This window comes from Physeter macrocephalus, chromosome 14 (genome assembly GCF_002837175.3).
Source record: "Physeter macrocephalus isolate SW-GA chromosome 14, ASM283717v5, whole genome shotgun sequence".
In the NCBI taxonomy this organism is placed as follows: Eukaryota; Metazoa; Chordata; class Mammalia; order Artiodactyla; family Physeteridae; genus Physeter; species Physeter macrocephalus.
The window spans coordinates 48718067-48733177 of record NC_041227.1 but is presented as its reverse complement, the minus strand read 5'-3'; the positions used below and the strand labels follow the sequence as shown (position 1 = coordinate 48733177).

The following is a 15111-nucleotide window of genomic DNA, read 5'->3' as shown; positions in this document are numbered from 1 at the left end:
TGGAGCTTGGAGCCCCCACACCCCCAGGACAAGCCTCAACCACGGGGAGTCAGGAGAGAAGGGGCCATGCCAGGTCCTTGTCCCCCACGGGTGATGCTGAGGTGTGTCCCCGTGATTTCTCAGGGGATCCTGGCCAGAGAGCACCTCAGCTTCCCACAAGGGTAACCTCCTCATCTGGGCAAACGTCATTGGCTCTCATCTCTCCTGCCTCAGTTTCCCCACTCTTCACTGGGGCTTCTTGGTATCGCCTCCCAAATAAATTACCAGCACCCTTGTCCTGGTCCCGGGTCAGCCTTTGGGGGACCGTGGTGAGACTAGGAGCATCTGGCATCTGTGTGGTGGGGAACACGGCATGAGCGTTGGGGGTGTCTTGGGGCATTTCCTCCACTGCACCCCACTCCAGCCTTCCTAGCCCCCAGGGACCCTGTTGCTACTTATGTCCACCTGTAAATTATCTTTCTTTTTAAAAATTATTTATTTATTTATTTGGCTGCACCGGGTCTTAGTTGCAGCACACGGGATCTTTGTTGCAGGATATCTTTAGTTGCGGCATGAGTGTTCTAGTTCCCTGACCAGGGATTGAACCCGGGCCCGTACATTGGGAGCACAGAGTCTTAACCACCGGACCACCAGGGAAATCCCTGTAAATTATCTTTCTGATTGAACTAACCTGAGAAAGTTCTGTTGTTTGCAACCAAAACCTGTATAGCACAGATGGGTGACGATGGTTTAGGAGTTAAGGAGTGGTCTTAGGGTGGATGGGACGCGGTAACTGTGAGGGTGTCCAGGAATCCACCCAGGGCCATAGAACGTGGTGCAAGGCATCAACGTGAACATGCACACGTTTATTAGCAAAGGGGACAGAAGGGGACTGGGCCTGGTCCAGCAGGCAGTCCTGCCACTGGCGTGCCCCCAGCCCTTGGCAAATGTGCCTGGAGCTGCAGTAACTACTGCACCCTCATGGGCTTAGGTGTGCACAGGCCAGCGGCAGGAGTCAGGGAGCCCAGAGCAGAGCGAGGGGCAGCAGCAACTGAGAGGGGTCTGGCCTGGGTGTGCTGCGGCCCACCAGCATCTGGATCCAGTTGAAGTAACTACTGACATTAGTGTAGATGCTGGCCTGGTTGCGCCTCCCACAGCCCACTCCCCAGCTCACAATTCCAATCCAAATCCACAGCCCATTCTTTTCACAGACCAAGGGTCCGCCGGGGTCACCCTGGGAAGCAGTGTGAGTGAGCAAGATCTGGGGTAGGGCAGGAGGGGCCAGTGGAGAGGCTGGTAGAGCAGGAGGGGCTGTGGAGCTGGGCAGACTGGGTGCAAATCCCACTCCTCCCCCTGGAAGCAAACAAACTTCAGTTTCTGCATCTGCAAAGGGGGGCAATAGTCTATCCACTCAATTTCACATAAGGATCAAAGGAGGTACAATTAATGTAAAACGGGAAGCTTGTTTTATAGGCTGGATAAATGAGGTCTACAATGATTTTCTCATGAATAAACTCTAAGGGTGGATTGGTAGGGGTCAAGGTGGTTGCTCTCAGGCCCAAGATTGGGAGGGGTGGTACTCAGTTTCAGTATGGCCCTTATTGGGGCAGGGGTACTCACTTTGCAGGTGTCAGTGTTGCCATCCTCAGAGCCAGCACAAATCATATTATTACTGCTGTGACTGCAGTAATCAGGCTGATGGAACAGGTAGGAACACCTGGATTTGTTTATGATGGAGACTTGCACTTCCTGAAGATTGTAGGGAGGTGGCAGATCTGTCAGGGGTTGAGGGTGGGAGAGAGAAAGACAACCTTAGCCTCTCTTCTGCCATCTGGGGAAAAGGGGTATGAAGGGGAGTGGACTTCCTGGGGTACCCACAGTACCTGGGACATTGCCCTTGATTCCTCTGCTCTAGTCCAGCACCCAGCATGTGGTGGGTGATGAACAATATCACAGAAGGACCCAATGGATGGACAGGCTGTCACAGCTCCTCCCTGAGCCTTGGTTTCCCTCTCTGTAGCCTGCAGATGACAGGCCCTGCCTGAACCAGTGGGGAGAGACCATGGCTGAAGCATACACAGGAGGAGGGGCTGATGCAACTGAGCTTGTTTATAATTAGTATAGCTGCAGGATCCAGGCTGAAGTTTTCCCAAATTTGATGAAAGATATGAATCTACACATTCAAGAAGGTGAACAAATTCCAAGTAGGATAAACACAAGGAGATCCACACTGAGATACATTTTCATCAAAATATCAAAACGCAAAGACAAAGGGAGAATCTTGTAAACAGCGAGAGAGAAGCTACACATCAAGTATAAGGGATCTTCAACAAGATTGACAGCCACATTCTTTTCAGACACCCTGGAGGCCAAAAGGCAGTGCAATGACATATGTAAAGTGCTAAGAGGCTAAAACAGTCAACCAAGAATTCTATATCAGGCAAAACTATCCTTCAAAAAAAATGAAGGCGAGATTAAGATATTCCCAGATAAGCAAATGCTGAGAGTGTTCATCATTAGTAGGCCTGCCCTACAAGAAATGGAAAAGGGAGCCCTTCAGGATGAAATGAAAGGGCAGTAGCCAGTAACTTAAACCCATAGGAAGAAATAGAGAACACTGGTAAACGTAACTACACAGGTAAACATACAAGCCAGTGTTATTATAGTTTTGGTTCATACCTTTTTTGCTATACAATTTAAAAGACAAATGCAATTTAAAAGACAATAATTGTAAATCTGTGTTACACAGAGATTGGTTACACAATATATAAAGATATGGTTACACAATATATAAAGATGTAAACTGTGACAATAACAACTTGAGAAGAATAGAGTTGTATAGGAACAGAACTTTTGTATGCTATTGAACCTAAGTTGATATTAATTCAAAATAGACTGTTATAAGTTTAAGTTATTAATGGTAATCTCCAGGGAAACTGCTGAGAAAATAACTAAAAAATAAACAGAACAGGAAATAAGGAAATTGATACAGTACACTAATAAAAATCAATTAAACACAAAAAGGAGGAAATAAGGAACAAAAAAGATATAAGACATAGGTATAGATATAGATATGATATAGATATAAGATATCTATATCTTCTACATCTGACAAAATATAGAAAACAAATTGAATAATGGTAGAAGTAAATCCTTCCCTATCAGAAATTAATTTTAATGTAACTGTACTAAACACTCCAATTAAAAGGCAGAGATTGGCAGAATGGATTAAAAAGAGATCCAACTATATCCTGTCTACAAGACAATAATTTTATTATTTAAAATTTTTTTTATTTTTAAAAATTTATTTATTTATTATTTTTGGCTGCGTTGGGTCTTCGTTGTTGCATGCAAGCTTTCTCTAGTTGTGGCGAGCAGGGGCCACTATGTTGAGGTGCACAGGCTTCTCATTGCGGTGGTTTCTCTTGCTGCGGAGCACAGGCTCTAGGTGCACGGTCTTCAGTAGTTGTGGCACACGGGCTCAGCAGTTGTGGCTCGTGGGATCTAGAATGCAGGCTCAGTAGTTCTGGCTAGCGGGCTCTAGAGCACAGGCTCAGTACTTACGGCTCATGGGCTTAGTTGCTCCACGGCATGTGGGATCTTCCCAGACCAGGGCTCAAACCTGTGTCCCGTGCATTGGCAGGCAGATTCTTAACCACTGCGCCACCAAGGAAGCCCAACAATAATTTTAGATCCAAAGGTAAATATAGGTTTAAAGTGAAAGGTTGGAAAAAGAGATTTCATGCAAATAGTAACCAAAAAGAGCTGAGGTTGCTATACTAATGTCAGACAAAATGGATTTTCAGTCAAAACATGTTACAAGAGTCCAAGAAGGGGGACTTCCCTGGTGGTCTAGCAGGTAAAACTCTGTGCTCCCAATGCAGGGGGCCTGGGTTTGATCCCTGGTCAGGGAACTAGATCCCACATGCATGCTGTAACTTAAGTCTGCATGTCACAACTAAGAAGTCTGCATGCCGCAACTAAGAAATCCCACATGCCGCAACTAAGTATCCCACATGCCACAATGAAGATCCTGCATGCCGCAACTAAGACCCAGCACAGCCAAAATAAATAAATAATAAATAAATAAATATTTTTAAAAAGAGTCAAAGAAGGACATTATATATTGATAAAAGTGGCAAGTCCTCAAGATATAATAATTATAAATATCTACACATCTAACAACTGAGCCCCAAAATACATGAAGCAAAATTGATGTAACTGGTGGGAGAAATAGACAGTTCTACAAGAACAGTTGGAGACTTCAATGCCCCACTTTTATTAATGGCTAGAACAACCAGAGAGAAGATCAGTATGATAACAGAGGACTTGAACAGCATTATAAAGCAGCTAGACCTAAAAGACATATACAGAACAATCCAACCAAACAAGAGCAGAATACACATTCCTTTCAAGTGGATGCAAAACATTCTCCAAGATAGATGACATGTCAGGCCACAAAATAAGTTGCAATAAATTAGAAAAGATTGACATCATAGAAAACAGTGGATTGAGGCTAGAAATCAATAACAGAAGGAAAACTGAAAAATTCACAAATATGTGGAAATTAAACAACATACTCCTAACCAATGGGTCAAAGAAGAAATCACAAGGAAAATTAGAAAGTACTTTGAGATGAATGGAAATAAAAACACAACATACCAAAACTTATGGGATGCAGCAAAAGCAATTCTCACAAGGAAACTTATAGCTGGAAATGCCTATGTTAATAAAGGAGAAAAATCTCAAATCAACAATCTAACTTAAGGAACTAGAAATAAAAGAGCAAATTAAACCCAAAGGTAGAAGAAGGAAGGAAATAATAAAGAGAGGAATGGAAAAAAATCAAACTAGGGAACAGAAAAACAATAGCAAAAATCAACAAAACCAAAAGTTGGTTCTTTGAAAGATCAACAAAATTGACAATGAAAGTGGGGACATTATTACTGACCTTAAAGAAAAATTAAGGACTATAAGTGAATACTATGAACAATTGTATTCCAACAAATTAGATAACCTAGAGGAAATGGACAAATTCCTAGGAACACACAAAATACTAAAACAGACTCAAGAAGAAATAGAAAATCTAAACAGACACATAACAAGTAAAAAGATTTAGTCACTAGTCAGAAACCTCCCAGTGAAGAAAAGCCTTGGGCCAGATGGCTTAAATGGTGACTTCTATCAAACATAGGAAGAAATTAACATCAATCCTTCTTCCAAAAAACAGAAGAGGAAGGAACACTTCCTAACTCATTCCATGAGACTGGCATTACTGTGACACCAAAGCCCAAGCAAGTTATCACACACAGAAAGAAACTACAGGGCTTCCGTGGTGGCGCAGTGGTTGAGAGTCTGCCTGCCGATGCAGGGGACACGGGTTTGTGCCCCGGTCCGGGAAGATCCCACATGCCGCGGAGCGGCTGGGCCCGTGAGCCATGGCCGTTGAGCCGGCGCGTCCGGAGCCTGTGCTCCGCAACGGGAGAGGCCACAACAGTGAGAGGCCCGCGTACCACAAAAAAAAAAGAAAAAAGAAAAAAAGAAACTACAGACCAACATATATGGAAAAATCCTCAACAAAATACCAGCAAACTGAATCTAGCAGCATACTAAAAGAATTCTACGCCACGACTGAGCGAGATTTATCCAGAGTGCAAGGTGGGTTCAACATACGAAAATCAATCAATGTAACATACTACAGACTACAGTAATAGAATGAAGGAAAAAAAACCCCACATGGTTATCCTAATTGATGCAGGAAAATCCAACACTTTCATTATAAAAACACTCAATAAACTAAGGATAGAGAGAACTTCCTTAACATGATAGAGATCATATGTGAAAAACCCACAGCTACAGAATTGTGAAAGACTGAAAGCTTTCCCCCTAAGATCAGGAAAAAGACAATGATGCCAGTTTTTTGCCTCTTCTATCTAACATTTTACTGGAAGTTCTAGTCAGAGCAATTAGGCAAGAAAAGGAAATAAAACACATCCAAGTTGGAAAGGAAGAAGTAAAACTATGTCTATTCACAGGTGACATGATCTTATATATAGAAAATAATGAAGAGTACACAAAGAAGGACTAGAATTAATAAATGAATTCAGCAAATTTGCAGGATCTAAAATCAAGACACAAAAGTCAATTATATTTCTATACACTACCAATGAACAATTTCAAAAGGATATTAGAAAAGAAATTTCATTTTACAATAGCATCAAAAAGAATAAAATAGTTAGATTTAATTGAGGACTTGTACACAAAAAACTAAAAAACATTGCTGAAAGAAATTAAAGAAGGCATAAATAAATGGAAACGTATCTTCTGTTTATGGACTGGAGACTTAATATTATTTAGATGACAATACTCCCCCAAAGCAATCCACAGATTCAATGCAATCCCTATCCAAATTCCAATGGCCTTTTTAGTGGAAATTGACAAGCTCATCCTAATATTTAGAGGGACTACCAAGAGACCCCAAATAACAAAACCAATATTTGAAAAAGTAAACAAAGTTGGAGAATACACACTTCCCAATTTCAAAACATACTTGGAAGCTACAGGAATCAAACAATGGGGTCCTGGCAAATGAATAAACATACAGACAAACGGAATAGAATTGTGAGTCTAGAAAATAAACCCATTCTTCTTGGGTCAACTGATTTTTGACAAGGGTGCCAAGATAATTCAGTGGAGTAGAGAATAGTCTTTTTAACAAATGGTGCTGGGACAACTAGATATCCAAATGCAAAAAATGAAGTTGGACCCACTACTTCGCACCATAAACAAAGATCAACTCAAAATTAATCAAAGATATACATATAACAGCTAAAACTATAAAACTCTTCAAGAAAACGTGAGGGTAAATCTTCATGACCTCGAATTTGGCAATGATTTCTTAGACATGACACCAAAAGCAAAAGCGCCAGAGAAAAAATAATCTGAACTTCATCAAAATTAAAATATTCTGTGCATCAATAGATACTATCATGAAAGTGAAAAGAGATGTGGTCCACGGGTCTTGGCTCAGCCCTGCATCTGAAGTGCTCTTCCCCCATCAACACCAGGGACTGACAACATGGAACAACCTGGAAGGAAGGAGCTATGATGCCTCTTTCGAAGAAACTGAAGAGTTAAGTAAGAGGATTCAAAACACAACTTTCTGACACTAAAGCCTATCTGTTCTGCAGAACTTCAGGTAGGTCTTCATTTCAACTTTGAAACCTTTAGCTCTTTGTCCTTTTCCTGGATATTATTGCCTCTTTCCTGGCATCACTTGGCTCTCTAAGCATCATGAACCCCATTAGGCCAGCTGGTCTTACCCTTAGCTACATATTAGAATCACCTCGGACGCTTTAAAATATCCCAATGTCTGTGCCACATCCCAGACCAATTAAATCCATGGAGTGAGACCCAGGAACCAGTTTAAAAAAAAAAAAGAAGAAAAAAGGAAAAAAAAACCCCACAGAATAGGAAAAAATATTTGCAAATCATATATCTAAAAAGGGTCTAGTATCCAGAATATATAAAAATGATTACAACGTCACAACAAAGACAACTCAGTTTAAAAATGGGATGGGGGGGGGGTCTTCCCTGGTGACGCAGTGTTTAAGAATCTGCCTGCCAGTGCAGGAGATATGGGTTTGAGCCCTGATCCAGGAAGATCCCACAAGCCGCAGAGCATCTAAGCCCATGTGCCACAACTACCGAGCCTGTGCTCTAGAGCCTGCGAGCCACAACTACTGAGCCCGTGTGCCACAACTACTGAAGCCCGCGCACCTAGAGCCCGTGCTCCCAACAAGAGAAGCCACCACAATGAGAAGCCTGCGCACACAAAGGGTAGCCCCAGCTCGCTGCAACCAGAGAAAAGCCCGCGTGCAGCAACGAAGACCAAACGCAGCCAAAAGTAAAATAAATAAATTTATTTAAAAACAAACAAACAAATAAATAAATAAATAAAATGGGGTTGGGAATTCCCTGGAGGTCCAGTGGTTAGGACTCTGTGCTCTCACTGCTGAGGGCCCAGGTTCAATCCCTGGCTGGGGAACTAAGATTCCACAAGCCACGTGGTGTGACCAAAAAAAAAAAAAGTTAAGGGACTTAAATAGCCATTACTCCAAGGAAGATATACAAATGGCCAACCAGCACATGAAAAGTTGCTCAACATCACTAGTCATTAGAGAAATGCAAATCAAAACCACAGTGAAATACCACTTCACACCCACTAGGATGGCCAAAACAAAACAAAACAAAACAAACAAAAACCTGGAAAATAACAAGGTTTTTAGTGAGGAGAATGGAGAGAAATTATAACCCTCATTGTTGATAGGAATGTAAAATGGAGCAGCTGCTATGGAACACTGTCAGCTCCTCAAGAAGTTAAACATAGAATGACCATGTGATCCAGGATTGCACTCCTAAATACATTCACAAAATAATTGAAAAGAGGTATTCAAGCACAAATTTGTATGCTAATACAAATACCCAAAAGATGGAAACAACACAAATGTCATCAATGGAGGAATGGATAAACAAATTGTGCATCCATGCAATGGAATATTATTCAGCCATAAAAGAGAATGAAGTTTTGATACATACTATAATATGGATGAATCTTGAAAACATTATGCTAAGTGAAAGAAGCCAAACATGAAAGGTGACACAGTGTATGATTCCATTTATATGAAATGTCCAGGGCTTCCCTGGTGGCGCAGTGGTTGGGAGTCCGCCTGCCGATGCAGGGGACACGGGTTCGTGCCCCGGTCCGGGAAGATCCCACATGCCGCGGAGCGGCTGGGCCCGTGAGTCATGGCCGCTGATCCTGTGCGTCCGGAGCCTGTGCTCCGCAACAGGAGAGGCCACAGCAGTGAGAGGCCCGCGTACCACAAAAAAAAAATAAAATAAAAAAAAAAAATTAAATTATATGAAATGTCCAGAGTAGGTAAATCCATAGAGACAAAAAGTTGGTTAGTGGTTGCTAAGGGCTGGAGGGAGGGGGTAATGGGGAGTGACTGCTTAATGGTTATGGGATTTCCTCTGGGCGTGATGAAAATGTTTTGGAACTTGATAGAGTTGATGGTTATGCACTGTGAATGTTCTAAATGCCATTGAATTATATACTTTAAAATGGTTAATGTTATATGAATTAAACCTCAAAAAGAAAGAAGGAGTGAAGTACTGACACACACTAAAACATGAATGAACATTGAAAATATTATGCTTAGTGAGAGAAGCTAGCACGTAGTGTATAACTGCATTCATATGAAGCGTCCAGAGTAGGTAAATCCATAGAGACAGAAAGCAGATTAGTGGCTGCCAAGGGCTATGGCCCTAGAACAACGGGGAATTAGGAGTAATGGCTAATAAGCATGGGATTTCATTTTGAGATGATGAAAATGTTCTGTAATAAGACAGTGGTGATGCTAGAACCACTCCGTGAATATACTAAAAAAAAAAAAACATCTGAATTGTATGCCTTTTTTTTTTTTGGCTGCACCACACGGGTTGTGGGATCTTAGTTCCCCAACCAGAGTTCGAACCCACACCCCCTGCAGTGGAAGCCCAGAGTCTTAACCACTGGACTACCAGGGAAGTCCCTGAATTGTATACTTTAAAAGGATGAATTTTATGGTTTGTGAATTATACTTCAAAAAATCCCCAAAGGGGCTTCCCTGGTGGCGCAGTGGTTGAGAGTCCGCCTGCCGATGCAGGGGACACGGGTTCGTGCCCCGGTCCGGGAGGATCACACATGCCGCGGAGCAGCTGGGCCCGTGAGCCATGGCCGCTGAGCCTGCGCGTCCGGAGCCCGTGCTCCGCCACGGGACCATGGCCGCTGAGCCTGCGCGTCCGGAGCCCGTGCTCCGCAACGGGAGAGGCCACAACAGTGAGGCCCGCTTACCGCAAAAAACCCCCACAACAAACAAAAAAACCAAACAATCCCTGATGCCTTTCTGACAAGTCCACCCCCAAACCTCGCACACCCCCGCAGGCTGGGGGTGTGGCCTGGGCCGGTGGGGGTACCTCCCTCTCTGGTTTCTGGCTCACAGTCTAGGGAAGGGAGGGGGAGTTGAGTGTGGGTACAGAAAGCCCTGCTCTACAGGGGGGCAGGGTGTGGAAAGGAGGTGAGGAGAGATTGCTCAGCGGGCCAAAGCCAAAGCACGGTGGCACACAGACCAAGGTGGGGGCCACTGCAGCTGGTGTGGCTGGCACAGGGAGTGGTGAATAACACTCCCCTTCCCCACCCGTCTGTCCCCCACCTCATGCTTTTTCTCATGGATGTCCCCCCAGCCAGTCACCCAACAGTCATCCCGGTTCTTAAACTCAGAGGAGGAGGACAGGACACAGACGGGCTGAATGTGCTTATTGAAGGTGACTGAGGAGGGCAGCTTCAGCAGGCAGATGTCGTCCTGAGAATACTTCCTGGATTTGGGGTATATAATAATACTCTTCACCCTGTAACAACACCCTGTAACGACGGAGGTAGGCCCGCAGGCTGCAAATGGGTGGTGTGACAGATGGCTTGCCAAACTGGACCGACCATTCATAGGGATCTCTGTTGCTGGCAGGGGAGGAGAAAGCCGTCAGGGGTCCTCAGAGGGAGGGTAGGCCACCTGAGCACACCTGGGGCTGCTCCCTGAGCTGAGACCCCCGGGCTGCTGTGGGGCTCACCCCAGACACCATTAGGAGGTCTTCCTTTGACCAAAGAGGCCAGAGTAGAAACGAGGAGAGCCCAGACAGCCCCAAACAAAGTCCCACACCTGGGAACTTGGGGGGCTTGGCAGGAGGGTGCCTCCCCTGCCAGCTCATCTGGCCAGTCACTCAACCACCTGTCACCTCCAAGAGTCCTTCTCAAAACGCAACGAGCAGGTGCACGGGCGCCACAGCAGGCTGGGCTCAAAACAGCTTCCGGGGCCACTGTCACCACAGGCCAGGCTCTGTGTCCAGCACTTACTTCAGCTCATTCCTCCCCGGGGGGCGGGGGGTTCACCTCCGCTGGGAGGTGGGGTAAGGAAGGTGGAGGTTGGTGGTGCCATTTGGGGACAAGTGAAGCGAGAAAGAAAAGAACAAGACAAACAAATGTGCGTCGGAATGTTCTGGGAGAACGTTCTGGTAGAAACTGCACAGTGTTTCCTCCCGGAGCGTCCTGGGGGACTCGCGTGGGTGTGTAACGGGCTGCAGCCGGGACTGGGACTCAGGAGCACGCGAGGGCCGTGTCCACGTGGGGCATGCGCGCAGGTCCTGGTGCAGACCCAGGGCCCGGGGTCAGCGGGCCGCCCGCCCCCAGACTCACTTTTGGAAGCAGTGCGCGGCCGAGAGCACCAGCGGCGGTTGAGCAGGCTTGCTCCGCAGTAGTGGGAGCCCCATAGGCGCAGGCTGCCCTGCCACGGCCAGCGCCCAAGCTCTGCGTCCTTTCCACCCACTATGCGTGTCGGGACAGTCCGTTGGCCACATGGCCCTGGGATGGACAGATGGACACCAGGCTGAGCTGCGGGAGGCAGGCCCACCCCGTCCACCCTCACCCACCGGGTGGGAGAAGGGAAGGGGCGCCCCGGGGAACCGCGCGTCCAGGGGTCTTGCCGCCCAGGAAGAAGGGGACGCTGGGGACCTGCCCCACGTGGTCCACAGGCGCCCGCCCCTCCCCCACACCCGGGGGGGGCCCCATCAGTTACATGCGAGCAGAGACGAGTTCTCGAAACCTGGGGCGGCGAGAGGAAAAGATGAGTCGCCCTTCGCGCTCCGGCTCAGGTGCCCTGCGCAGGGAAGCGCGCCCCCTGGACGCCTTACCTGGAAGCAACAGGTCCCTATCCCGCAACGCTGCGGGTAGGAGAGAAAGTGAGCTCCCCTTGGTCTCCACGCGCCCCACCCTTCCCCCATCACCCCTAGCTGCGCCGGCAGCCCCCGCCTCAGCTCACCTGCCTCGCGATTTCGACCCGCACCAACAGTTGCGCGAGCAGCAGCGCCCCGACCTGCGCGCCCATGGCCTCTTCTTCCCGCCGCCTGGCGCCCCCTCTGCTTCCGCCAGCTCCAAGGCCCGGCTGGGGCGCCCCCTCGGGGAGAGGGAGCCACGGGAACCCTGGTCGCCCCCTTCCCTCAGCTTGACCTCTCTGGTCCAAGGGCTGTTTGGGAACCTGGGACGTCACAGTGCCCCGGCTTTGAGCTTCTACTGGGGCTCGGTCCCCCAACTACGTACCTTGTTATGGCCCAGGAGCCAGTGTACCCAGACGATTCCTTTCTTGTCTGCGACCCTGGGGGCCTGGCTGCCCCCCATGCTGCCCTCTTTTCTACCCACTCCTTCCGCTAGGAAGGACCAAGGACCTGCCCCACAGCCAGGACTCCCGTGAAAGCACATTAGCAAGTCCTCACTGAGTGCCCATTGGGAGTCTCGCACTGTGTCATCTACTGTTAAACGTGATGATCCTTTACAGGACCCACAGAATAAACGCTGGCCTGATTTGACCATCTAGAGGGCTCTTAGCCTCCCTGTCTGCCTGCTGCCTGGCAACAAGCCTCACCTAACTCTACGGAGTCTACAGGTAGCTTCCCTTCCTTGCACACAATATTGCAGGGCACCAAAGTCACCAAACTGGCTCTCTCATAGATGTGAGCAGACCACTGAGTTGGAGTCCACAGGACTACCCTCTGAGTCAATGATTTTTTAGGAGGATTCACAGAACTCAGAAAAGCTGTTGTACTCCTGGTTATGGTTCCTTACAGTTAATGGATACAGATAACATCAGCAAATGCCTAAGGTGCAGAGGAGAGTCTGGAAGAGACCAGGTGCAGTCTTCCAGCTGTCCTCTTCCAGGGGTGTCAGGTGGGCAGTGCTTAATTTTCCCAGCAATGACGTGTGACAACATTCGTGAAGTTTTGCCAACCAGGGAAGCTCACTGATAGTTTGGTGTCTAGAGTTTTTACTGGGGTTTCATTACATAGGCATGGAGGGCCCATGTGGCCAACCTTATTTCTCAGACTGCAGCCCCTCCAGAGGTCCAGCTGATCCATTGTGACCCAAGGCCCCGCCATAAATCACATCGTTATCATCAACTATCCGGAGTGGCCCGAGGCCCCAGGTCTACAAAGACAGTCTTTTCAGGCAGGACATTCCAAGGGCTCAGAGGTTATTTCCTAGGAGGTGGGCAAGGGCCAGTCCTTTCTTTGGATTGTGCAGGGTTTGAACATCCTAGGCCTGTTCAGTTAACCTTTTACTGCACAGCAACCAAGGATGAAGAAATATTTGCAGAAAATCTGCGCATGCACCAGAAGGATTTATTTCAGTAAACTGAACTGACTCCAAGGAAAACTGGAATAATACAGTAAGTCCCCTACATACAAACAAGTTCCGTTCTGAGAGCACGTTCATAAGTCCAACAAAGTTAGCCCAGGTACCCACCTAACACAATCGGCTATATAGTACTGTACTGTAATAGCTTTATAATACTTTCACACAAATAATACATAAAAAACAAACAAAAAATAAAGAAAACTTAAAAAAATATTTATTTATTTGGCTGCGCTGGGTCTTAGTTGCAGCACACAAGATCTTCGTTGTGGCATGAGGGGTCTTTAGTTGTGGCACTCGGGAATCTTTTAGTTGCGGCATGCAAACTCTTAGTTGCGGCGTGTGGGATCTACTTCCCTGACCAGGGATCGAACCTGGGCCCCCTGCACTGGGAGCATGGAGTCTTAGCCATTGGACCACCAGGGAAGTCCATAAAAAAAACATTTTTAATTTTACAATACAATACCTTGAAAAGTACAGTAGTACTAGCTACATCACTGCTGCTTTTAGGCTTACTTCCGGACATCCTGGGCTTGAAATAAAGATACTGTACTCTATACAGTACTGTACACTAAAGTACACAAAAGCACAACTACTTGTATAGGATGCACGCATGTGACAAAGGACACCAGACACATGAACTAACTTACGTGATTGGACATTCAAATGCACATTAAAATCTTTGAAAGTTCACAACGTTCAGTTTCGTATGTAGGGGACTTACTGTACATGGAACAGCAGACAACTTGGAAAATTCTAACTGGTGTCCTCAGAAAGCTTGAAGAGGGGTTTATCAGCATTAAATAAGAATTATACTATAGAAGACCAATCAGAGAACAAGAAAGAGTGTTTGGAAATTTAAAATATTGCTGAATTGGACTTCCCTGGTGGCCCAGTGGTTAAGAATCTGTCTGGGGACACGGGTTCGAGCCCTGGTCTGGTAAGCTCTCACATGCCACGGAGCAACTAAGCCCTTGCGCCACAGCTACTGAGCCTGCGCTCTAGAGCTCGTGTGCCACAACTACTGAAGCCCATGCATCTAGAGCCTGTGTTCCACAACAAGAGAAGCCACTGCAATGAGAAGCCCACGCACTGCAACGAAGAGTACCCCCGCTCGCCGCAACTAGAGAAAGCCTGCGCGCAGCAACGAAGACCCGACGCAGCCAAAAATAAAATAAATAAATAAATAAAAATTACTTAAAAAAATATTGCCGAAGTTGGGACTTCCCTGGTGGTCCAATGGTAGAGTCCGCCTTGCAATGCAGGGGATGCTGGTTTGATCTCTTCTCAGGGAACTAAGATCCCACATGCCACGGGGCAACTAAGCCTGCATGCCACAACTACTGAGCTCACGCACCTCAACTTGAGAACCTGCATACCGCAAACTGCAGAGCCCATGCGCCCTGGAGCCTGCGCCCCACAACTACAGAAGAGAAAAACCACACACCACAACTAGACAGTAGCCTGTGCACTGCAACAAGGAGGCCGCATGCCTGAACAAATATCCCGAGTGCCGCAACTAAGAACACATGCGACCAAAAATAAATAAATAATAAATAAATCTTTAAAAAATAAATAAATGAATAAAAATAAAATATTGCTGAAGTAAAACATTTTAGCCAACAGGCTGAATAATAAAATGGACATAACTAAAAAATGAATCGGCAAACTTAAACTAGTGAAACATGGTCAGAACTTAGAGCAAACGTTTAAAAGGGGCAGATTACATGAGAGAAAAATGTAGAGATGTGGAAGAATATTCAAGATCAGTTCTTGGGCTTCCCTGGTGGCGCAGCGGTTGCGCGTCCGCCTGCCGATGCAGGGGAACCGGGTTCGCGCCCCGGTATGGGAGG

General features: G+C 46.4%; 1 protein-coding gene across 1 annotated transcript; it reads right to left on the bottom strand.

Moving 5' to 3' along the window:
- Positions 1-994: 994 nt before the first annotated feature.
- On the bottom strand, positions 995-11343 carry LOC102978416 (serine protease 41-like). The gene is made up of 4 exons (XM_007100139.1): positions 11270-11343; positions 10243-10431; positions 1600-1759; positions 995-1213 (listed from the first exon to the last, which is right to left on the bottom strand). Exons 1-4 carry the CDS (start codon positions 11341-11343, stop codon positions 995-997), a joined length of 642 nt encoding a protein of 213 aa, XP_007100201.1.
- Between the last annotated feature and the right edge of the window lie 3768 nt (positions 11344-15111).